General features: G+C 48.5%; 1 protein-coding gene across 6 annotated transcripts in view; it reads right to left on the bottom strand.

Annotated features, from left to right (window-relative positions):
• Positions 1 to 1,013: 1,013 nt before the first annotated feature.
• Positions 1,014 to 26,141, bottom strand: part of INSC (INSC spindle orientation adaptor protein) — a 120,687-nt gene continuing 95,559 nt past the window's right edge. For 2 of the 6 annotated variants that reach the window (XM_032359203.1, XM_032359204.1), the window contains 6 exons: positions 25,610 to 25,781; positions 21,501 to 21,679; positions 13,928 to 13,994; positions 9,675 to 9,830; positions 8,117 to 8,193; positions 1,211 to 2,123 (listed from right to left, as the gene is read on the bottom strand). In XM_032359203.1, the coding sequence (XP_032215094.1) occupies positions 1,995 to 2,123; positions 8,117 to 8,193; positions 9,675 to 9,830; positions 13,928 to 13,994; positions 21,501 to 21,679; positions 25,610 to 25,781 (780 nt within the window). In that variant the 3' untranslated portion in view covers positions 1,211 to 1,994. Of the gene's footprint in view, positions 1,046 to 1,209; positions 2,124 to 8,116; positions 8,194 to 9,674; positions 9,831 to 13,927; positions 13,995 to 21,500; positions 21,680 to 25,609; positions 25,782 to 26,141 lie in introns of those variants that run through there. The other 4 variants (XM_032359202.1, XM_032359206.1, XM_032359201.1 and 1 more) reach the window with 3 other exon arrangements.

Here is a 26,141-nt window from a genome sequence, read left to right as displayed (position 1 = left end):
TGTCAGTTTCAAGAGAAAAGCACTTGTATGATTGTCTGGATCGCAAAGGGAACTCCTTGCCTCCCATGGAATACTGTTTTTACTTGAGAGAATAAGTGACAGAAAAACTATGGTTGCTGAGACTGAAGAAGTATTTGGCAGCCATTGTCACAAAAACAAAGTGAGCTTGTTGCCCCAAATAAAACAGCTGATGGTGTTTGCAGCCAATGCTAAAATTTGAGCTCTCAAGCCGTTGATGAGCTCAGAAGTGATCTTAATAAACTTGCTGCCATACAGGGAATGGTGTCAACATTTAGATAATTTGCATAACTCAGTGAGATATATCAAAAATCTTATTCCTAAAAGTAGAAGCTTGGTACAAGCACTCAGAAGACCTTGACTTGAATCCAGGGACTGCCATTTCCTTGCTACTTCAGCTCCATTGTCTCATGTGAAAATAATGAGTTTCCTCTGTTTACTCATCTGTAAAGTGGGCATCGTAGCTACCTCGCAGAGTTGCATAAAGACTTAATAAATAATATATAGTAATAAATATTAATGTATACTCATAAGAATATATAAACATATATTATATATGCAATATATAAATATATAAAACAAAGGCTTGGCACATGGCAAATATTGTACAAGAAGTTTGTTATTGTAGTGATTATCACTGTTATCTTTGTCATCATTTTAGGTGGAAGGACCCTGATATCACCTTTCTCTATAGCATAGGACTTCAGAGCAAAGGTTCCAGGAATAGATATTGCTGGTTCAGATCCTAGCACCACTTACTAGTTAGTGATCTTGGGCAAAAGGATTTAATAATACAGTGACATCTCATGTGATTATTATCAGAAATAAATGAGATCATGCATATGAAATGCACAGCTCAGGACAGGATACATGACGTTAACTCATTTAGACTAGTAATAGGAGTTTGAGACATGTTTCTTGAATCGTGTAAAATCATATAACAATATGATAATAAGAAGCCTTTCAGAAGGATTTATAGTTTTGTTTTTTTTATATTTTCAAGCAATGATGTTGGCAAACCAGCTCTCTGGAAAAAAAAAAAAAAAGCTCTGAGTTATAACATCATCTAATTTCTGAGATGTAAATACTCCCACCATTGCCAATTTCAAGCTACCAAAATGAGATCACTGAATGCAGAATTGGAGAGAAATTCTCACGGTTGTCCCTTGCAAGTTGGCAAGAACCAGCTCTGACACACTACTACATTCAAGTACACTTTTGAAAAGATATCATTTACTGAGGATCCCAGCTGCCAGGAAGTTACACAAGAGCAGAAAAGTCTAGGGAAACTGAGGTTCTGGAGACTTCGGAAATCTCTTTGATTTCTCACTAAATCCTTCAGAACTTGACCCATTCGTGCACTTATGAAAGCAATACAACTCTCTACAGGGTTTTAATAGTTGGAAAGGATTTGGGGACATGAAACCTTATAATTGAAGAATTTGGTCTAAGATGTAATATAACCTGAAAATACAAGACACATTCTGTATGATTTCATTTGGTAAAGAATAGAATCTTCCTTCCAGTATATTCTGTCCAGCTATGAAATTTATTTAAAATCTTTTAGAAAAGAACAAGACATGTTTAAAAAAAAAAAAAAAGTCAGAGGCTACTGGGCAGTAAACATACTTTGGTTCCAAAAGGGGAAAAAATGAAGCAAGATTATATAGTGAGAGTAGAAAAAGCAAGGTGAAGGGAAATCGCCCATGATAATAGGTCATGTTAGGCACTGTGCCTTTCAACATCGGTAACTGAAAAGTCACAGAAGTCAAAGATAAAAATACAAAAGACTCCCAGGCCCACAGACTGCCTGATGCTGTTGCTAGACTATTTAGCCCTCTGTCCATTTCCTGTAAAAAATAAATTAAGTATAAATAAGGAGGTGAGGGAGCTGGTGTGTACTCAGGTGTGTTCATGGGTACATACTCAGAGAGGGCATGAGAATGGGGCCCAATGCCTTTCCTCTCCCGCACTCACTACACAAAACTCTCCTCCATGTTGCTACAGAGTAAGAAGGAGTCCACAAGCCGGGGCTGGACCAGCTGCTGGAAGTCAGAGTCCTGCAGGCCTTCAGGGCAGATCCCGGCCAGTCTCCGCAGCGCAGCCTAGCGGGAAACAGAAGAGGTGACACAGGTCAGACCAGGCTCTGCTCAGGTGCACGCGTCCCCCTCCACTGCCCCGCGAAGTGCATTCCAGGAAGTGGCTCCTGTAGCAGTCATTTTGAGTCAATCATCACTTCGGTCAGCTGACACCGTTGTGATGTGGTCCTTTTGGCCATCTGGTGTCATGTGTACCTTGATCATTATGGTGGGTGTCATCCGACCGCTTTCGTGGTCTTAATAATGGTTCTGCCGTTTGGGTTTTTCAATCAGCTTAGGAACTTGGTCGTTCTGAACATCTGTCATTAAAAAAAATCTGGTCCACTTGCTGACATATTTACGTTCAAGATTTGTTCATGCCAGGACCGTTACTAACAGGAGCATGAGCGGAACGATATCCTTGTTTCTGGATCCCTAGAGTATAGCAAGGGCTATTTATTGATCCATACATTCAGCAAGGTTCTGACAAAGCATTAAGGGATGGGAAAGAGGGAAAAGAGAGGAAGGGAGGTCATAAAACTGAAGGAGACGGAGGTTCTGAGCTGGGAAGAGAGGTACGGATGGATGACGCCACTGGCCAGGTCCCCCTGCGCTGGGCATTTCACTCTTCCTTGAGAGCTCTATCCTGTTTTAGGTCCCCGCACCCCCGCTCAGCTCTTCTCCATGACGCAAAATTCCTCCCCACTTTTTCTGAGCCAGCGGATACATTTATCCTGTGGGCCTGGTCCACCGTCATCTCCTCTGGGAAGCCTTCCCCGATTCCTTGAAGCAGAGACAGTCCCTCCCTCCCCTCTGCAGCCTGGGTCCCTGGGTGGATCTCAAACTTCTCACCCTCGACTGCAACTGGTTTTGAGGGGTTTGTCTGCCACACTAGACTCCGAGCTCCTCAGAGGGAGAGACTGTTTTATTTTTCTCTGCATCTATAGCAGGTAAGACAGGGGTTGGCATAGGGCCCAATAAATGTCTGTTAGGGGGGGAAAAAAAAAGAACAAACGAAATGTTTTAAACGGAGTTCTATTGCTAGAGCAGCCTGAAACTCCATGTGGGCTCTGCGCCTATCAGTCACCTGAGACAGTGCCTGCTAAGTGCTCAGTGAATTTTCACTCCTTCCCTCTTCTTGGACCTGTACACAGCAGAGAGCAAGGCGGGAGATTAAGCACCCCACCCCCCACCTTCACCGCCCCCCCCCCCCAACCTGGGAAACAAAGAGAGGGGGATATCTGGAATGGCAGAAGCAGCAAAAAAAAAGAAGAAGAAGAAGAAGAAGAAGAAGAAGAATACCAACACTACTCAGTATCTACACATAGTATTTCATTTAATCCCTATAGGTTACTACAAGGTAAGTATCATGATCTTCGGTTTGGAAATGAGGAGATAAAGGCTCTGTAAGGGAAAACGGCCTTCCTGAGATCCCACAGCAGTCCCACTCCAAGGCCCTCATACTCATCCACACAGAAAGACTAGTACGAGCCCAGGACAAGGGGTTATATTGAGCACAAGGCAGGCAGAGGCCCATTACCTACACCTATTGCTGAGAAATTACCAAGTTGGTAAAAAGAAAAGAAGGCTTAAGTTGGTTGTCAGACAAACAGATGCCACCATGTCCAAGGTAAATCAAGGAGAGGGGACCTATGTCTCTATGCACGTAAGCAGGGTCTGAAACACCAGTGGCAAGAAGTGGACTCCAGGAGACTATCCCTTTCTAGTGTGTCCTGCCTCTCCTGGGGTAGGAGTTCCCCTAAGAGTTATGGAGGCTGAACTCCGTGGCATTTCCTGATTCCTCTTGGCTCCAACCAGGAGAAATAACTCTATAACCCTTGGCTTGTCACAGAAAAAAAATGGAACCTGAGATCTTCAGTAGAGGAGGCTCTGAGGCCACTGAGGTATTTTACATCATCGGGAGGAAAATAAAGCAAAAGGGAGGGACCAAGAAAAAGAAATGGGGAGAAAATAAACTCATGAGGAAAGAGAATGAATTAGAAGAAGAAAATAGACAGAGAAAAAGAGACAACAGAGAAATGGAACACGGAAGAAAAGTCAAAACAAAGAGGCAGAGATGAACTGGTGAAAGAAAAGAGATCAGGCATGAGAGGGAGATGGAAAGAGAGAGAGAAATGGTGACAAAAATAAAATGAGTGTCCTGGGGATGGGGAGCTAACGGGACGGAGGTAGGAGCAGGTGAGGAGCCAGAATGGGAGGAAAGGGAGGGAGTGGGAAGCAGGGAGAGGGTGGAGGGGATCCAAGAAGGAGTAAAGGGAAAGAAGGAGAGAGGAAAACCTTTGAGAGAGGCAAGCTCTAGAGGAGAGAAAAAGAAAAAATAAAATGAGAGAGAAAGGGGGCAGGTGAGAGGGAGATAGAGAGGGAGGGGGAGAGAGAGAAAAACGGGGGGAGGGAAGGAGAGAAGGAGAGAGAGTGGGGGAAGGGGCAGAGAGAAAGAAGTTCCAGTAGCCTCCTGGCTGAGCCTGGAGCCCAGAGCAGGGCTCAATCTCATAACCCTGAGATCACGACCTGAGCTGAAATCAAGAGTTGAACGTTGAACCGACTGAGCCACCCAGGCACTCCCTGGCTTGTAGTTCTCTTTTTTTAGGGTGAGAGAGCAAGAGATGGGGGTAGAGAGAGAGAAGAGGTGATAAAAAAGGGGAGAAGAGGGGGAGGGAAAGGGAATGAACTAGAAACAGACCTGAAAAAGCACAAAGGCAAACAGACACCCTCATCTCCCCAGGGTCCCCAGGAAGCCTGTGCTACGGGAACCCAAACCAACTCAAAGCACCCCCTCCTCAGCATCCCAGAGCTCAAAGGACCCATCCCCCTTCTGAAGACTGTCTCTGGGCCCCTGCTTCCCTCGGAGGGTTAACAGCCAGTCATCCCAGGATCTCCTTCCCAGACAGTCTGAAAACACCCAAGCCCAGCAGCCCACTGACAGCCGCCTCATTAAGGAAAAATCAATTCTGTTTGCGAGAGGCAATCTGCACTGCCACTTTCCCAGATGTGGGAGACAATAATTGAAATGTCCTCCTTCCACCTGAAGAGAGCAGTTGAAGCCTGGGAGAAGGCCATGGGGAAGGCAGGAGAGGTAGCCTCCGACTCCATCTGCCAGCCCAGCCACCCAGTTGCCCCCATCGCAGCAGCAGCCAGGGGCCCACACTCAAATGTGGAGCCCCTTTTAGGAGCCCAATCAGCAACACCTGCCCATTCTGGGGCCTGGGATGGGAAGACAAGTCTAAACAGCCCTTGGCCAGGCAAGAAACAGTCCCCAAACCCAAGGTTCTATGGAGACACCAAGAGCCGGAAGAGGGCCCCAGCCCTAAGGAGGTTCCTGACTAGTTGGGGAGAAACACAAAAACCCACCAGGCGCTGAGGTAGCAAGACCAGGGCCATAAGACATGGGGGAGAAAACATGGCTGAAAACAAGGTCTGGCCACAATGTCAAGCCCTTCGGCATCAGGCAGGCCTAGGTTTGGATTCCAAGAGCCTCCCTTTCTAACACCTGGTACCCTGGATCACATAACCTGCCTCCTACTAAAGAAAACAAAATCCCAGCCTGTAGGCCCGGGTGCACACTGTGTGTTCCCTGCCTCTGAGCCACAGATGGTTCCTGGGACACTTCACAGACTAGAGGAAGTCTCGTCTAAACCTTGAAGGGGCTGCTGGCAGAGGGAGAGAAAGGGCATCTGCCGAGGACAGGGGCCAGGGCAATGTCAGGGTGGCTCTCAGCACTCTGGCCTGGCCAAGCGGGACAGGGCCAGGAGGCAGTGGGAGGCTTTCTGACTCCGGCGGTGTGCTCCAGCCAGCCTGTGTAGGGCTGGAGACGGTAGGCCATCAATAAGGGGAACCATGGAAGGGCCCACTTCCGTGACAGAAGTGTCATAATTGTAAAATTAGGGTTAGCCCAGAAGCCACATGGAGGGTGGATTAGGAAGGGAGAAGCTCTCTTCAGCATCCCATGACCCACCCTCCAGGAGAAATGTAATCCCCTTTCCACCAGGAAGACCTTCGAGTGATTAAAGATGGTGGCCAAGCCCTTCTGCATGTTTTACTTCAAACTAAGTATGGCGATGGACAAGGAACTGTGACAGGCCCACATACTGCTTGGAGACTTATGGCTCCCCACTATTGCCTCGGGGCCTCATAGTGCTGGGCACTGTGGGCCCCCTGAGTTGTGGAGATAATGGCAGTTGGGGCCAATGATTGTGTTTGCCCCCCATTAACTCTCTCCACTTGACTCCCTAAGCCAGACAGAATTAAGAAGTTCTGTGAACTTAGAGGGAAAAATTACATCGCTCCACCTACTAACCTCCAACAGAAAATTAGCATCTCCTTCAGTTGCCAGTGCTGCTAGACTGCGAAGTCTCAACAATTCCTGCGACTCATGAGCCAATAAAAGTCACAGAGTAACTCTTGTCGAAGGTACTGTCAGATACCATTTATGCTTACTGCTAGTCAAGATTATAATCCTCATTAGACCCATGCTTTCTCTTATTGAATGTGTTCATTAAAAGTACATATATTAATATATTACCTATAAATACTCTAATGATTATTTTAATAGAATTAGTCTCCTTAATCCTATATATTTTGGTTTATGCATTTAAAAATTATTCTTAGAAGGGATCTAGAAGCTCTACCAGATCACCAAAGGCACAAAACAGTTAAGGTTCTCCATGAACCAGAATCAAAACCTTATGAGAACAGAGATGTTTGTCTTTTCTTCCCTCCAAAGCTGTATCCCCATAGCTTAGAAGTGTGCCTGGCACACAGAATCACTCAGTAAATATGTACTGAATAAGATTTACAAGCGTTTAGTGTCCTACTCAATGTCACACAGCTCATTAATGGCAAAACCAAGACAGGTGTGTCTTACTGCAATGCCCTCCTGTCTTCACAACATACAACGTCTATCAGGAGCTCCTAAAAATGAGATGAGCTTAGTATAGAAAATAATGGGATGCAGAGCAGGCTTTACTGTGACCCAGCTCAAAGACCCTCCAGATCTATCACTTACCCCATGTTCTTTGAGGACCAACCAAGAATCTGGCACTCCCTTCTGAAAGCCAAATGACCTGTTTATACATTGGCTTCCCTGCCCCCTCATGCTTCCAACTGGAGGCTGTTCTATTTTGGGATTTAGGATAGCTCCTGCATGGAGGAATGAAGAGAGACAAAACATGCACCCCCAGCTGGTACAGGGGATTCGTTCATGGTGGCCTCAAGCAGCAAGGAGAAGTTGGGTGGGGACCTTGTGAGATGCATTTGTCTGGTTCAGGTTGAAGATCCCGGTGAATAACACTCTTTGTCTTGTCCTACTGCCTCCAGTCCTATTCTACAAAGGAGGGGGGAGCTACAGAACTGAAAGGGCTCCAGTAAAGGGGCTCTGTCCAAGGGGATGGAAGGCTTTTCTCCCAGTGTCCCCTTTAGAATAGGCAGGAGACCTCCACACCCTAGCTCCTGTTGCTGCAAGCATCATGGTGTCACTGCCAGCTTCCAGCATTCCACCCGCCAGACACCCTGTTCTCCATGTGCTCTTAAGACTCCTCAGAACCTCAAAGGTTCATGGTTCCTAAAAGCACAGGTCGGAGGGAGGGTTCCCATATGTATTACCCCATATCATTTTCTTCACAGTTGTTTTTAAGATTTATTTATTTGAGAGAGAGAGAGAGAGAGTGTGCATGAGCTGGGGGGAGGGGCAGAGGGAAAGGAAGACAAGTGGACTCCCCACTGAGCAGGGAGCCTGATGCAAGCTGGATCCCAAGACCCTAAGATCACGACCTGAGCTGAAACCAAGAGTCAGATGCCCTACTGACAGAGCCACCCAGGTGCCCCTCTTCTTTTCACAGTTTCGTGAATGAGTGAAACACCCTTATCACCATTTTGAAGAGAAAAATTGACTGCAGAGTAGTCTATGGCTTATGCAGGGCAACTGAGGCCTCAGCTGCTCTCCTGGCCCTGGCCTGCAGTCCCGAAAGCCTGGGGAGGAAGCCAGGGGACCTTGGAGAACTCACCAGACAGGCCACGAGCACAGCATCACTGCTGTTCCTCTCGGAGGGCGACCTGCAGAGCTCGATGAGGCGGGACATACCTGCGTGAGACACACATGAACGTCATGCCCAGGAAGGGGACGGACCCGGCCAGGTCTGACCCAGAGGTGCTCCCTCTCCCTCACGCCTTCTACGTGGGGCGCTGTAGAGGGAGGTGACTCCTGGGCCCCACCAGCTCACCAACCAGCTGGGGAATGGGAGCTGAACCACCCTGGAGGAGCTTGTGGTGGAAACCTCCTGCTCCCTCGGGTAGGAGGGGACCCCGGTCAGGGCCCGCACTGAGCTCAGGAAGACTGCAACAGGGTGTATGGGGGACCTCGGGGAGAGAACTTCCTGTGTGGGTATTTCTGATTTTGCCGGAACTCTATCAGATGTTTACGTCATTATCAGCAGGACTGCCCAATACTGCTTTCCCCCAAATGTCTACCTCAGTCAGAAAATACGTTACTGCTAAGACGACAGAAAACTTTAGAGTGAGGAGGCCCTTAGAGAAGAAATGTAAATAAAGGCCTGTGCTTTTCAATATAAGGGGACTTTCTACAAACTTCAAAAAGCAAAAACAAAACAAAAAGTCAACTCATGAGATATTAATTAAAAAGGTGTAGAGACACATTTTGTATGTTTACCTTCCAGAAAGTCTTTCTGGAGCCGGAAGCCTGGGCCACCTCATGTCCTTTGCCAGGGACCTGCATGATGGGCAGCAAGGCCATGCCTGTCCCCGTGCCCCTACCTGGGGCATCCTTTCTCAACCACCACACTGCAGTAAGGCCTCAAACCGTGGCTGAGGCCTCACCTCCTTGCTAGAACATTCCTTGACCCACCCGGATAAATGTGAGCTACCTCCCCTCTGCGCTGAGACTTGGGCATGCTCTGAACATCGCTCTGTGGTCTTCAAGCGCACGTTTTCCTTCCCACATCTGCCACCCCGTGAGGCTGTAAGCCCCAGTGGTCAGGACAATGTTACCATCAGGGTGACAGTTGCAGGGGCCAGGACGGAGTCGCGCAGGCAGTGGGTGCTCTGACCCCCTCCACTGAGTAAATGTGATGAACTGAATGCATGAGTGATTTAACGGGTGAATTAATTAATAAATGAGCGAAAAGTGAGTAAAAGAAGCAACGAATGAGTTAATGAATGAACAAAAGGATGAGGTCATGAGTGAATCAACAAATGAGCAGGTAAGGAGACACGACAGGAAGCGGATAATCGAGTGTGGGAGTAAAGGATGGAATGGAACAAGTGAATGAAGGAACGGGGTTCAAAATGGGAAGTCTGCAGGGGAGTCATGGTTCCATCCGACTTCAGCCTCTCTGGGCCCTTCTCCTCTCTAGGTTTGGCCCCAGCTTACAAGCTAGACAAGAGACTGCACATGGGTCCCCTTTCCAGCGTTTTCTGGCCCTGGGAGAGTACGGCTCACCTCTGCCAGGCTTGACTCCGAGTCATCTGCGGCTGCCATGAAACCGGGGCTGCTCCCCTCCCCACACCCGCCCTCCCCCCACTCCTGCCACAGACAACACCACTTACAGCTCAGCCGCACAGCCTCCTGGGCCACTTCTGGGTCTCGGCTGAGACGGGCCAGGGTCACCGCAGCCTTCTGCTGGACTCGCTCGCAAGCCGCCACCTCGGCAGGCGTTCCAGACCTTGGCTTCTCGGACAGCATGCCCATGATTAGCTGGACCCCTGGGTAGGAGGCAAAGAACAGGTGGCACCTGCCCCAGCAGGGAGCCTTCCCCCGGGAGCCAGCTGGGTAGAAGGCTGCAAGAGCTGGAGACTTAGGGGGTCTCCACCCCGGGAAGGAAGCTGGATGAGGCCATCGCTTCTCCTCCTTCTGCCCTGAGGATATCTCTGACTCCATGTACTAAGTCACTATACTTGGAAGGGACAAGGGAAGATATCCCTTTTCATTTTTAAAATGTGATTCCTGAGCTTCTATTATATGCATGATACTATATTGAATACACAATAAATGCATGATCCCCTAAAACCTCCCAGTAGCCCCATGAACTAGATACTAGTATAATTCACTGTGAGGCCCAGAGAGAAGGGAAGTCTCTTCTCCAGGGTCACACCTGGAGTAGCTGGGGAGCTGGTATCAGAACTCAGGTAATCTGGTTATTCTCCAAGCCTCCTCCATCTCTGATTCAGCTGCACCTGAGATCGATCCAGAGGGGATGGGGCACCAGGGGAGGTGACCCGAACCTGGGCTGGATAACCAAAAGAGCAAATGTTTTAGAGGGAATTCAAGCCCAGGAGGAGGGAAGGTAACTGGATTAAGAGCTGTACACCTGAACTGGGTCAGCTGAAAGGACTTACCGCCCTCCCCTGAATCCAGATCTGTCTTCTGATTGCCCCATAAGCCCATCTCCACATTGATTCCCACCTCTGTGCCTTTGGCACCTAATTTTTCTGCATGGATGTCCTTTTCCCTCTCATACTCCATTTAAGTAATTCCCATCTTGCAGGTTGTAGTAAAAGTCCTTCTCCTAGGAGAGGTGTTTCCTACCGACCCCAGCCCACATCCCCTTCCCTACTCCCAGTGGCACCTGCCAGATTGGAACTTGAACCAGACATGGCCCACGGATATATTTTACGTTGCTTTGTTGCTCCACACACTGTCTAAACATTTTTAAAAAATTTTGCTATTATGAAAATTGGAAGACTTCCATTAAAATTCAGATTTCCATCAAAATCCAGCTTCCAAAAAAAAATGCCTCCTGATATCACATAGGGCCCACATTTCTTCATGACAATTTGCTGAAGCTTATTATAAGCTCGCTCTTTTAAGTGAGGCTGGCTTGGTCCCTGCTGAGTCTACGTCATCCATTCATATTACCTGTCTGGGTCTACAGGCATCTAAGTTTGGAAACTTTGACCATGGAACCAGAAGGGTTTTTAGAGATCTAGCCCAACCCCCCAACCCCCATTTCACAGAAGAGCACCCAAGGTCTGGAGAGAGAAAATGATTTCCCAAGTTCACACAGGAGTCTGTTCCAGTCCAAGACCTTAGCCACATGCCTCTCTGAATCATACTTGAGCCAAATGTGATTTCTAACTCTCCTAGATCCCGCCAATGCACAGGGGCTATAGGTCACTTAGTTATAGCCCTGGGACTATTCAGTCCTAGGGATGAGCCTTTTATCTTTCTGATGAGCTTTGTAAATAAATGCCCCTTCCTCCTTCCTACAGGCTCAAGGGACCCAGTCCCTCTTACCTCTGGCACCACACCTGCTAACCTTAGAGCAAGGTGCTTCTCTTCCCAAGCCTCTCACAGACCACTGAATGAAACATAGTCCTCAGGCTCCCTATGTCCACAATGTCCCTAAGACAAGGTCAAAACCATGAATGTCCTGAGGTGTGTATGTTATAGCCTATGGGCACATGAACAAGGGACACCACAATGACAACTTTGAGAAGTGCCACGGGCTCAGAAAATTTTACTAACTCCTGGTTAAGGTTCCTAACAAAGAAGCCATTTTCCCTACCCCCACTTAGTACCTGGGATCTGATAAAGAATCAAATAGTTTCTCATCTACTAGCAGGTAAACCCCAAGGGGTAAGATTTGTGTCCATTTCCTTCATGGAAATAGCTGAAGTATCTAGAATAGTGTTTCACTCAAATATTTGTTGAATAAATATCAAATGAATGAATATGAATGCATTCACGTGAAAAGTCCTACAAATGTATAAAATCCAAGTTTCCTTTAAATATATACTTTGTAAGTCTTATCTAGAAAAAGATAAGATGCCATGAAATTGGGGCTGCCTAGGAAAATCCAGACTGTTTCCAAGTCCTGCACAAGCTCAATGCCAAAAATATTGCCTGAAGGTTGGGAGTGACATCTTCGGAGACCAGACCCCAAGGCCCTGTTCCCCTCCCCAACACTCTCTCCATCTAAGCCCAGCCCCTATGGGAGAAGCCTCAAGAGGGATACTGATGTCAGTGGATTGACAGGTAAGAACTTGGGATGCCCTGGCCTGCCTCCCCTTATAGGGGTGACAGCAACACAGTCTCTGACCCCCCGTCTGGCACCCATCCTCCAGCCCACACCACCAACACTCACACACAATTCAGGCAGGACAGAGACAACATCAGCAGGCTTCAGGGCAAGCCACGTCAAAGTCTCAGGCACTCCTAGTAAGAGGACTGCCTTTCAAAGCCCAGTCCCCACAATAGCCTTGTCCTGTTCCGTCCAGGGTCCCACTGAGCTCCCGCTGGGGCTGGCTGCCTCACCACCACAGCCCATCCCTCCAGTTCTGCCCCATCAAACACTCTTTAGCTAAGCCCTGTGAGACGGCCACTGTTTCCTGAAAGAGCAGGCACCCTTGGCCCCGCGTCCATTCTTTGCCAGATAGTCTTCTAACAAGCTGCCTATTCATCCTCACATCGGTCAGGGAGCTAGGTACATTCCCATTTTGCAGACAGAAAATCAGAAGTCACACAGCTAGTAAATTACAGGGCCAGCATTCAAGCCCAGCCTGTTTCCAGTTTTCCCCCCTGTGACGCCCCTCCCTCGGCTGCAATGTTTTATTGTCAATTTCACCCTATCTCACATTATCACTCTGACCCAGTTGGGCTCTCCTGCCAGGACAAAGCCAAGGATTTCTTTACCTCTGTGTGCATTTATTCAGCACAATGCCGGGCCTGGAGTAGGTCTCTAACTGCTGACTGAACAAGCCTGTCAATAGCCCTTTGTAAGCCATCAAACCCCCTACAGAGGCCAGATGTTCTGACCCCAAATCCATAGGCCTCTGGAGACCTGCCGCTGCTGACCACTTGAACTTAAGGCTCTGAGTGCGGAAGGAACGGGCCTCGAATGACACCCCTCAGTCTCTTAGCCTCAGCTGGCTCAGTAAAGTTTTTCATTATTAGCTCAATCACATAAAATTAACTCAAAATGATGTCTTTCAATTAATGATAGGGCAATGGGGGATGGGGAATGTGTGTGTTTGTTAAAACAGCAGGACGACCTGAGAGAAGGGGGTTTAACAAGAGCAGAAGCAGCTGGCCCCGGGCTCTCAGCTCACTCGTCCTCATTAGCGTCTCGGGTTTCCAACCGGCTGCTAATTGCTCCCTTATTTCCCAGTCACAGGAAGCCCTTGCTACCCCAGCTGCAGGGCGGCAGACCTGTCCTCTCCTCCCACAGAGGCAAAGACGGAGCAGGCTGCTCCCCCCACAGCGAAACCCGGTCCACCTCACCTGGACTCTGCGGACACCCTGGATGCAAGCGGGACCAGGGAGCCAGGGGGATGGCCATGCTCTCGGGGGAGGGGTCCGGGGGTCAGGTCTGCTCCCCCACCCTCACCTTCCTCAGGAGCTCCGGTTTTCTGAGGGAGGCCGATATGATACGAACGATCGAAAGTTCAAACATATCCTCTGGCAGGGAGAGATTTTTCCTTTTTTGGATCATAATGAAATATGTGTCTACCCTTCACCACCCTAGTTAAAATAGCACCTGCTAACCCCTCAGCTTGGGTGTACTCTACCCCTGCCCTGCTTTATTTCCAGCATGCCACCGGCGTCATCTGACGGGCTCTGTCTTCTCAGTCAGTGCCTGTGTCCCACGAGGACTGAAGTCCATTGAAAGCAAACAAGCACTTACACATTGGCCTGGCTCTACACATATGCATACACACAAACACACACATGATCACGTAAGTGTGGAGACACACACCCCCAATTCTCATACCGACACACAGGCCTTCACACAAACACAAAGGCACACGGTCCTGGAGAGCCATGTAATCCATGCAAGGTACACAGTGCTGAAAAGACATACCATTCTCCTGAATGATGTCAGAGGCACACTGCTCGAGGACAGACATGTTTGCCAAGATGGTCACAATCTGGAAAAGAGAATTGGGAATCTGAAAAACGGGCACCCTGGAGCCGGACGGTGCTCTCTATAGACAGGGGAGCCCGGAGCTACGAAGCTTTCCTTTAGCTTATGGGTCTTTCCATCTGCATGACCCATCCTCCCATGGTATGGCCTTCCGTCCTCATGGGCTCCTGCCTCCCACATGTGCCTCCCCCAGTCACTGGTACCCACTCAGCAGCATGTGGCACTGGGGTGGCCCCTGGGGGCCCCAAGACTCCACTGGAGAAAGCAGTGTGGCTTGAGTGAAGATGGGGGGCCCATCACCTTTCTACTGGGTATACCTAGCTCCAGATCCTGAAATGCAGACAGAACTGGCTGACTCCTTCTTAGCCCCTCCCCTGGCTTGGGTTTCACTCATCCTAGCTTCTTCCCCTGATAGTGAACCCCACCTACTTTCAGCCTGAAATTAATGGGTATCAATGTCAAGTTATAGGACATGAGTAAGATTACAGGGCAGCATTACACCACAAGTGTCATGTATTGTATGGAATCTGGTGAGAAAGTTCTTGCTCAGCTGACTTTACGAGTCTGCAGTCTACGATCCTTGCCTGTTGGTCATCCCTGAAGGGCTCTGTCTGTAGTGAAGATATGATGAAGTCAGGTGGATAACGAGCCTGGTTACAACCATGTGGGCTGGGTAGCCAATAGCCCACCCCACCCCGACCCCTTGGCATAGTCAAGATTGCAGAGACAACTCACTGCCCAAAACTGGATTAAGGAATGGGCCATCAAGGGACCGCTTATAGACCCCCAAATTGTAAGGTGCCAAAACACCACTGGAAAATGTTGGAAACTTGGTGCCTATTAACTCAGATACCACCCAAGACACTGCTCCAGACATAAATGGCAAAATGAAACCCACCCACTGCCATAGAAGCAGACAGCACTCTTGAGTGGTAATTTAAATAAATGATAAAACAAAACAGAAAACACTTCTCACTGGTGCAGTCCTATCTCTCTCCAAAGGGTTCTTCAAAGCTTGTGAAACATTATAACTGGAGGCCATGTCCCCACCTCTGAGGCAGCAGCTGACAGTCTATGGAGGACAGTTCTAGAACTGGATAATGCATAGTAATGTGCTGTTTACCAAGAAAGAGTATTATCTAGATTTTAATTGGTTCAATACTGGCATATTATTCTGCATTAAAAAAATGCATATAACAAAGCTCTTCTTCTGCACAGAAAAGAAAAAGTTTGCCATATTAATAGAGTATCTACCCCCATCCCCACTAAACATGTTGAAAAAGGATATGTATGCTTAGGCTGCTGTGTGTCATCCCTGAGGCTCAGCCCTGGTCAGGGGCCTGGCTAAGCATGCTGGGATGGGCTGCCAGGGGAGGAACGAGAGAATACCCCCAAAAGCTCTATCCCATAGACAACTCTGCCCCTCCCCCCAGATGTTCTATGAAGGCTTCGTCCCTAGAAGCTCTTTTTCTTCCTCTTCTAAGACAGTGAGTGTGTATGAGCTGAGGGGAAGGAGTTAAAGGAAAAATATAGGTCACAGATACAGTTAAAACATGGAAGGTTCCCCAAGAGGCTTAAAGTGCACAGTCTTATGAGCAAGGAAACGAGAGGCCAAGTCTGGGTCAGACTGTGGTTCAATGGCCTTCTATGGGCCGTTAACAGTAGCAGGGTGCTCAACCTCTCTTCCCACCACCCAGACCCACCATGCCCCAAACGTCACCAGCCAGCCATTCCAAATAAAGACACTTCCTGGACACACAAATCCAAGTGGGAAGGTCGGAAGCAAGGAAGGAAGGAAGGACAAAATAAAAAAAGGAAAAGGAAACCTTTGTCTGCAGCACCAGGTTCATTACGCGGCAATTACTAGCTGTGTCACGGGCCCAGGTAGGTCTTTGTGCCAGACTAATTTAGATCCTGTTAATGAAAATTACTTCCTCTTTGCAAAGCCTGTACCCCATGTGGTTTTCTGAGGTTCAGATGAAGTATTCAATTAAGCACAATTTGAATAAATGCCAATTATGCCCTGCTTTGAGTCCCCCTTCTGAAACATGCTTGCATGTGCCCTGTGAAGTAGTGGGGAAAGCGAATCAATACTTCTTGAAGTCAAGTGCAGGAATGGGATTTTAGGAACAAATGGTTTACCTTGTTGGAGACATGATAACAATGCCGTCAGGGGATAGTGCAAGAGCTGGGAAGTTTTTCCCTGGCCCAGGCTGATTTAATCCTGTCTGATAATTTTCAATTAAGTTCTAATCCTCCTGAGTGAAAGGGCACTATTCCCTCTGCAGTTAATCGGTGAATACAGAGGATATCAGTCTCAAGAGACGCCCCAGGTGAGAGGCAGTGCAGCGTAATGGCTAAACACAGGGATCAGCCTAGTTCCAAATCCTGGCTTTATCATTTCTTTTCCATAGGATCTCAGCCATGGTATTTAGCCTTTCCTTGGTTGATGAAGGTGTATTAGTTTTCTATTGCTGCTATAACAAATTACCACAGGCTCAGGCTTAAAACAACACAATTTTCCCTTATAGTTCTGAAGGTAAGAAGCCTTCCACGGGTCTCGAGGAGCTAACACCCGAGTATCAGCAGTGATGCATTCCTTCGGGAGGCTCTAGGGCAAAATCCACATCCTTGCCCTTCCTGGTTTCTAGAGGCTACTCGCATTACTTGGCTCTCAGCTCTCTGACCTCTGCTTCCTCACTCGGAGCTCACTTTCTGACCCTGACCCTCCTGCCTCATTGTATAAGAACCCTTGTGGTAAGGTTAGACCTGCATCGATAATCCAGGGTAATATTCCTTTACTAATATCCTTTATTTTATCACACTCGCAAAATCCTTTTGACCACATGACATAGAACACAGGCTTGGGGGATGAGAATGTGGACCTCTTTGGTGGGGGGGTGTCATTATTTGGTCTACAACAGGATAAATGTATAACATGATTCGTAAGATAGTTACAAGCATTCAATGAGCTAATATTTTGTCAAACACCCAGAACTTCTGTTAAACAAAATGAGCATAACTTCCTTCTGGGAAAAAGAGCCTGAAAGTATCCAGAGCTTCAAGGATTATGTCAAGGAGTCCTAACCAATGCAGCACCCCCTGTTTCCAAATGTGCTGTTAATGGGAAATCATTCCTGAAGGGAGGCGAGATCCCAGAACAGAAGGAGCCCTTCCCAGTGGAGAACCCCCACACCCCACCGCAAAAAAAACTCTGTGCTCATTACCTCTGTGGCATTTTTCCTTTGGCCTCCCAAAGACTGCCTACCTTAGAAAAACTGGGGGGAATAGCAAATTGGCCCAGCCAATTAGCAGGGGACCTCCCATGTCACTGATTCAAGAAGAAATACCCCATGTGGTAAGAAGGAAGTTGGTAAAGCCTTTTGATGTCAGCACACACAGAGAGAAAAAGGTTTACTTCATGCTGGCCTAGGGCAGGTGCCCCTGTAACACTTGTCTGCAACTGATCCCAAGGCATGAACCAGGCTTGTCTTACATTCTCAGCAAAGCCTGCCTGTGATCACACTCTGACTCTATCTCTGTCCCTTTCATTTTCTATCTTGTAAACTAACATTTTTTACATTGTGAACTAGGGAGACCATATCCTATAAAAATCAAGTGAGGATGATCCCGAATAAAAGGAACAGGTGTGCTCATATGAGAGAATTCACAACACAGAAAATCTGAGATGCATTTAATGAAAAGTTATGATTGCTTTTATGCTGTGCAGTAATTAGGACAAAAAGGCCAACATTTCATATGACTGTAATTAGAATTACTCTTTAATTGCTAGATGGAATATTTAGATTTCTACCATCACTGTGTTAACTCTCTAAAAGCTAGAGCAACAGTGTCAACAGCAGCCAGCAAAATCTCTTTCAGCCTCTAGGGGGAGCCCAGTGCTTCTCTCTGTCCTGCTTTCGTCCCTCCTTACCATTTTCTCTACCCCCCAAAAAACCCAAAAACAAACAAACAAACAAACAAACAAAAACAAGACAAAACAAAACAAAAACAGTCAAGGGGCGCCTGGGTGGCTCAGTCGTTAAGCGTCTGTCTTCTGCTTGGGTCGTGGTCCCGGAGTACTGGGATCAAGCCCCGCATCAGGCTCCCTGTTCAGTGGGGAGCCTGCCTCTCCCTCTCCCACTCCCCCTACTTGTGTTCCCTCTCTCACTGTGTCTCTCCCTGTCAAATAAATAAATGAAATCTTTAAAATAAAGAAAAAAAAAAAAACCAGTCAAGACAAGGACACAGGACACCGGACACTGGTCTGAAGAATTCCGCTTCCAAGAGCGGAAGGATGTGGTCTCTTTGAACGCACTTTCTTCCCCAAAGCCAGGGAGGCAAGGCAGTGCAAGGGAAGGCGCAGCCTCTGCTTCTCTCTCCTGAGCCTCTCACTCCATCTGCTAGGCATGGTCAGGGGCCAGGGAGCTGGGAACTGGGCAGGCCTGGACACCAGGAGCACCTGCCTAGGCCTGAGAAAAACACAGCTCCCACTCTCAGGAACTTGGATCTTCCAGACCCAGCTTGCCCTCCTCACCACCAGAGACAAGACAAGAGGGCTGGGATTTGGACTCAGGAAAGAGAACCACAAAGGCCATAACACTGCCTTGGATGTAGGTCCCAGGCTGTTGGTGAACTAAGCCAGAGGACAGTGCCCAGGGATTGCATCGAGGTTGGGGTGTGTGCCTCATAGGATCAGAGAACGGGTAAATGCCAGATTACAAGCTCTGTGTTTAGTGTTCCCTTGGCTCTGTAAGAGGGACTCCTGGGGCAGGTCAGGACTGGGTGCTGTGATGCTGGTTAGTCTTTATCAAAAACCCCCGAAACCCCACTCTCCGATCCACACACACAACTTGCATTTACCCACACAGACTGGAGCAACACATGCATTGCCTGACTCCACACTACACACACCACCCCCACATCACCTCCCTGTTTGGCCCCACCCTCCTTTCCCAAAGCTGACATTCCATCTCAGACCCATCCCAGGCCCTGGTTCTATCACAGACCCCAGATCCATTCATCACTGAGTATCTGCTTTGCTTCCAACTACTTGATGAGCCTTCTGTCATCTAATCATCATAATGACAGGAAGGGGGAAGAAAGAGATTATCCCCTTTACACAAATGAGGAAACCTATGGCTCAGAGAAGTTAAGTGATTTGTCTAAGGTCACACAGCTAGCAAGTGGCAGAGCCAGGATTTGAATTTGGGTCTGTCTGAACCCAAAGCTTCTACCATTACTACTATGTTCCGTGTGTCACATAGGTATATAGAAGGGTTTTATACAGTAGAGAGGGGCCTTTGCAACGTGAGTCGATTATAATCCCTACTAACTGGCATTTCTGATAATGGGTTCCCGATGATAGTATTCACAGTGAGTTTTCAGAAATGCCACAAAATCTGAACATTCTAAAATACAAACCAATGCAATGTGTGTTTTCATGGGAAGCAGAACACAGTACCTTCCACCTCTACGAAAGCAATTATTTCTGAAAGGTCACAGAAAGTCATGCTCAGGGAAAGCTTCTGTGGTGGCCTAGATCAGATAACTGGGTCCCTGTCATCTTAGGTTGCCACTGCCTTGGGGCAGAGCAGAGATGAAGCAGCCCCAGGTCGTGGCTGTGGCTGGATTCCCTGGGCAGCATGGCCCCTAGAACATAGTTCCCGGGAATGAAAACAGGCCGTGCAGCTGTCTGGTGAGGCAGGGGGTTCTGGATGCATGACCATGTCCAGCTCCCCCACATTAGCAGCGGAGGTGGGGGTGGGGCAGGGGTGAAGAGTGCACACCCAAGGTAGCCCTCAGCCCTGTCCACACCCCAGTGCTGGGTACAAGATGACGCAGCAATCAAGGCTTTTGTCAGGCTCTTGCTGGGGTGACAGGGGTTCTCACGGAAATGGCCATGCGGAGGTGGACAAAATAGAGATCCAAGACCCGGGGGCTCTGCACAGTCCTGGCGTCACTGGCAGACGCATTACCGGAAGCCTCGAGGCATTTAATTTCCTAAGTGTTTCAGGGGGCGGTGAGCACTTCAGTGCCTAATTCATCTTCGTTGTCTTCATTACAGAGAGCTCTCTGATCACTTTAATCCTCCCCCTGCCACAGGAAAGAGCCATTTGTTTCTTTAATGGGTGCGCTTTCCCTAGCTAAGTGGCTGCTCTGAGTCACCAAGTAGGTGGGCAGAAGGTGAAGCTGTCCTGAGGATGGAGAGGGTGGGGGACGTGCCAGGCCCAGACTTGGGGGGAAAGAGGGGAGGGAGGGGGGTGATGTGGGGGGAGCAGAGAGAGTGTGGCAGGAAGACTCCAGATTCAGAAGGAACTGCCACCTGCATAGAGTCTGACCACCTTCTCTCCTGGCCCTGAACCCCCTCGTTCCGAGGAATCCATGAGGTTTCAGGAGGGGGCCGGTCGCTCCTCATGATACAAAAGGGACCTCGGCCCCTAGAGCTGTAGGATGTCTGAGCTGGAAGAGACCATGACCATTTTACAGATAAGGAAATTCTAGTCTGGAGGTTCCCCATTCGGGGCTGCGAGCCTCCCATTTGTATTCATGTGTTTAGTTCATTCTTATTTCAACTTGGTGAAGTATGTCGTTTTCAACCCCATGGGCAGATGAGGCTCAGAGCGAATTGTCCCCAAGGTCGTGAATAGAATAGTAGAGAAGCTTTTGGCCTATAGGGAAAAGCTTTTGGCCTCCAGAGAGCTGAAGCCATCCGGGAAGGCTTTCCAGAAGTTTCTGGGGGCAGGGGTCCAACAGGAAGCTGTGGCAGCTTTGACGAGGTGATGGGGATGGGAGAAACAGACTGGAGCTAAGAGGCAGATAGGAGTGAGTGGGGTTGGAGGCTGGGGGGACCATCGGCTCAGGCACCTGGTGGAAGTTACAGGGGCCTAACACCCACCTGATCCACCACCCCAACCTGCTGGTAGGGAAATAGGATTCTGAGCATGACAGGGGTGGGACAGGGTTGAATTCTATCACCTTAGAGCTCAGGGCTCCAAAAATCCCCTCAGTCAATGTTTTCCAACACGTTTAGCCATAAACCCTTTTTCCCCAAACAAAACTTTATGTGGAGCTCAAATATACAAAAACTCTGAGAGAGGGGTTGAGGCCCTGAATCAAGGCTCTGCTCCAACCCCTGCCTTTCTGGAGGCAGAGAAGGGAAGAAACTCTCTGCAGGGAACAATGTCAGACTGGGACACAGAATTCTAGAGGAAGCCCAGGGATCTTCTGCTGGCATCTCTGCTTCCTGGGCTATGCTGGCATGGGTGGGCATATAGAGGAGGGCCTCACAGTGGTCAGGAGGGAAAAGTGAGGTGGGGAGCGGGCTCACGAAGATGCTTCAAGGGCAACAAGGCATGTCTAGAGCATTTTCCTTGACCTAGAATGTGACTAACAGAATGGGCTTTGTACTGCCCGCCCACATTGTCTCCCCCAGAACCTTTGCCCTGGCCTCCCGACCTCTGTCTTCATGGCTGCAGGCTCTTGGCCTGCTCCCGTCTGGGCTGCTCACCTGATCCCGAGTGTAAGGCGTATCCACTCGCTGCTTGTCGCTGCAAGCCTCCAGGAGGACGCGGATGGCATTCAGCTGCAGAAGCATCTCGCAGGCCATCGTGTCAAAAAAGGTGATGTTGGCAAGGGCTGCAGAAGCCAGCAGGAACACTTCCCCAGAGGAGGCCTCTTGGCACAGTTCTGGATAGTGGAGAGGAAGATATCAGCCTCCCTGCTAGGGCCCCTGAATCCGTTATCTCCTTCGGGTCCCGCAATAGCTCTGGGGAAAAGTCTGCGCAGGATACCCATTTTAGAGATAAGAAAGCAGTTGCCAGAGAGGGAAATTTATCTGTCTACATAAGTGGCAGAGCTAGGATTTGAATCCTGGTGTATGCCTTCTATTTACTCCCGTGTCCATTTAATCCTTAACCGGGAGAACACAGTGCATCAGGCCCTGCTGGTGTCTTGGGATGGCATGGTGAATAACACAGATCAGGGCTTTGCTCCTGTTAAGTTTACATCCTAGTAGTAGGTGGAGAAAATTAGCTTTTAAAAAAATGAATAAGATTATTGCAAATTCTAATGTGAGAAAGAAAAAGAACAAGAGCTAAGAGATTAACTAAAGGCCCAGTGGGGTGCATAAGAAGGTTCCCCTAGGAAAGTGACAGCAGAGACTTTAAGGAGAAAATGAGGCAATCATGAGAGTATTTGGGGAAGAACATGTTCTAGGCCCAAGGAACCAGCAGCATGTACAAAGACCCTGAAGCAGGAAAGAGCTCCCAGTCCGTCTGTGTCTCCAGCAATGTACTCGGGACTGCTCCTGAATTTGCCTTAAGAAAGAAGCTGAAGTTAAAACATAAAGGCTCTGCCTTTCCAGCTGCCATCAGCAGAGTTTCAGGATTTCCTTTGGTCCCCAAAAAAGGGTCACATGGCTATGGAAAATTCCTACACTAAGCCTTGGGATGTCAGGCTCTTTCTTTTGGATCCTAGTGGCCATGACCCAAACCTAACCAGAGCTCCCCACTTTAATCTGCAAGTGATGAATCTGATGGGTCTTTGCAGAGGAGGGAACATCCCCCACACCCTGTAATTCTCCACCATTTAACACATTTCCCCATGAGCTCCACTTGACCCCAAATGGCCTCCTGCCCCAGGAGAAGGTGTGCCAGCCACCCACTCCAGTGGACTCAACTTCGGACCCTCAGCTCCCACTGGAGCACCGTTCAAGGTGCTGCTGCGTCTAGGTTACTCTCCTACTGATCACACCTCTATGAAAACACGGGGAGAGAAGCCACTCTTCAGGAAAATGTGCTTCCAGTTTCTGACATTGAAGCTGGCACCTCTTGTCCCTTTGAGTGAATACAGTTAACTGGTCCCTTCTTAAACAGGAACAGAATGTAATATTCATTGGGCCACCTGCTGTGTGCCTTGCCCTGCACCATTAAATTCTGAGCACCATTAACACAGCAAAGACTGGTCTCTCTTTGCAGGTGTAGCAGCGGAGGCTCAGAGAAGCTCGTAGCAGCAGTGATGTTCCCATTTGTTGAGTGTTTACTTGGTGCAGGCACTGCTGTGTACCGTTGATCTCCTGAAGCCACTCCACGTTCACCATGATCCAACTTTCTATCACAGTTTTATAGTGGGAGAACTGAGGATTCAAATATGAAGCAATTTTCCCAAAATTGGGGAATTGAGGAATACGGGGTCATTGTTACCATCTAGACTCAAAGGCAGGTCGGCCCGATCTCAGTCTCCATTCTTTCTGCATCCCAGGCTGCCTCTTGTCACTAGGCCTCTTTGACTTTGCCCCAATGGTTTTCCTCCATATTTAGCTTTCAGTCCTACCAGGGTGGCAATTTCTGCCCTTGGGCAGTGCCGTGGCCCTCAGCCTAGGTGGGACCAACTAAGCAACTTGGCACCTTGATCTAATCCTCCAGGGCAAAGCAGCGGATTTGCCCAGGAATTCAGAACTCTATGATTGCTGATTTCCAATGACTGCCCTCTCCTCTAATTTGGAGGAACCCCTAGGGACAAGCCAACCTTTTCCAGGCCACCTCCTTTTACCCAAAGTTTGAAGTGAGACCACATGAGTCACTGGCCCACTTTGCTGTAAAGATTTCTTCTAGATCCAAACACCCACACTAATTCTCATGCAGTCACGGATGCCGCCAACACAGCAATTATTAACACAACCACCTAAGTGCCTTTTAATTTGGGTGCACATTTATTTAAACTACAGTCTGAGTCACCTGGGATGCGTTAGGAAGATTAAATTGAGGATTCCAATGACTCATTTATAAATGTTTCCAGGGAATAGCAAGAAATTGGAGGGCTATTTCCCACCAAAGAACAGAGCCCTGGCGTCCTGCCCAGGAAATTCATCCCATCTGCTGACTCTTGGAGTAGACTCTACAATGCATCTTTGTCAGGGGGAAAGAAATGGAGAAGCTCCTCTTCTTCAGGGAGAAATCCAGCCTGGACCAGAAAGTAGGGGTGGAGATAAGAGCAATAGTTGGAAAGCTTATTTAGACTATATAGATTTGGGGATGTTTAGTTGTTTCTTGCTTATACATTGGGAGATTTTCAATAACATTTAGGATTTTTGTCTTGTCTTTAAAAATCGGCCTTTCCTACATGGCAACTGATCAATGGGGAGTTTAACAGTGACCACCACCCACCCTTCATCAATACACGTGGTTTTCAGTTTCAGGCAGGATTCAAATTTTCTTATTTTCTTCTTCCATCTGGCCCTCTTCAACCATTTGTGTTTCCTGCCTGGCTCTGGTGGAGGATGAGACTCTAGGCATAAGTGACTCCTCACAATGTTATGTTTCCTTAAGAAGGTTCCTCAGCCTCTCTAGACCTAGGTTTCTTCTCCAATTGAGTGAGCATTGAACTTGCTGCTCTCTTGAGTTCTCTCCAGCCAAGACTTTCAAGAGTTGGCTTCTAGGTTTTCTCAACTTTGAAGAAATGTAGATCCTGGCAAATTGAGGTATCCCAGCCTGGCCTGTGGGTGCCACTGCCCCTATGCCTAGAATCAGCCATAAAGTCAGGGTAACTGAGGACTCTTCTGTTCAAAGTCCTTGCAAATCTGAAAATTCTAGAGCTAGAAGTACTCGAGAGAAATGGCTCCAACCTCATGTTTTCTATATCAGGAAAATTGTGAAGGGCCTGCCCCAGGACTGCTGGTCAACAGCTCTTTGTTGAATGGATGAATGAAAAGACAAAAGTCACACTCGAATGTTCTGACTCCTAACCCAGTTTCTGTGCTGCTCCTATATTCATGCTACTCCAATCTTCCCAGGCCTGGTTTGATGATCCCAAGAGTGAAGGCTGGATTTTCTGATGAGACTAATTTTCATTCAGTTTCAATGGACATGGAGACAGTGGACATGGAGACAGTGACAGGGATATAGGGGCAGAAGTAGAAACACACACCCTTGCCAGCACTTATAAAAGAAGGATGTGGTTTGTAAAACCAGTTTCCTGAGGATTTTATCTAGAGAAGTCTCAGCTTCAGCAGTTTTGGAAAGGGCAGCTAGAGGAAGAGAGTATTCTAGATCTCAGACTATGATTCTCCAGCCAGGAGTACACAAGTCTGAATGGGGGAATCCAGAAGAGTCAAAGCCTTCAAGGCCCTGGGCTGTGGGCCCAGTGGTGGGGTTGCAGGTGGTAGGCGGGCATATACCAGTGCCTTCCGATAGGCTACGTGCCCCTTCATTGTTGTCCCATTCATTGTCTATAATAGTCTGAGACTTTAGGAACAAAACCCGTCAGAGTCTTTCTGGTCAAGGATCTGAACCTCAAAATTCAAGGTCCTCCACATCTCCACGGGGCCTGTCCTGGTCTCTGTTCTGAAAGGTCCATTAATCCCAATGTGACCTTAACTCAAAGAGCTTCTCAGAAGGCTGCATACATTTTAATAGGAGATTTGAAAAAGAAAGTTCTTTCCCATCTCTGCTGCATGAACAGTGGGATTTCAGCTAGTGTGACATCAGTGCAAGCTACATGGGGTGCAGTGAGTGTGGGCGTGTGATGGAGCAGAGCAGGAAGGCCTCCTTGGCCCCCGCTGAAGACAACTATGACAAGTCCCACTCACGCAGCAGTCCCCTCCCGCCCAGGGGGACTCACTGACAAGAGCTGTCACGATTTCTTCCATGCTTTCCAGAAAGCTGCTGAGGTGCTGAGTAAAGGGCAGGTGTGGGGATGTGACCTGGGCGACCACAGCCGCAGCCTCAGCCCGCGTGGCCTCTGAGTGGCTGTCATCGGTCAGGATGTCGGCCAAGCATAGAACGCCGTCCACCTGCAGGGGGAGAGAGGGCACGGCCCTGTACATCCCAGAAGAGCGCCAGTGCTCACGACAGTGTGGAGATAGACACAAGCCCCCCACAGGGTCCAGCCAGTCCAGGACTCTGTGTAGAGCCAGGAAAACCTGGTGACAAAGCCCCCAGAAGGACCCCAAGTCTGGCATCTGAAGCCTTACCCTTGGCTTCAGCAGAGACTGGTGACCTCCCACGAGCTTCTTAGATAGCAGGCATCAAGCCAAGTGCCCAGGGGCTAGCCCCTGACCATGCACCACAGCAAAATACAGTAAAAAGAACAGTCACTTAGAACTCCCATACCCCGAGCTCCAGCCCTGGCCCCCTCTTACTTGCACCGTATG

This window comes from Mustela erminea, chromosome 9 (assembly GCF_009829155.1).
Source record: "Mustela erminea isolate mMusErm1 chromosome 9, mMusErm1.Pri, whole genome shotgun sequence".
Taxonomy (NCBI): Eukaryota; Metazoa; Chordata; class Mammalia; order Carnivora; family Mustelidae; genus Mustela; species Mustela erminea.
This window is presented reverse-complemented; position numbering and strand designations above follow the sequence as displayed.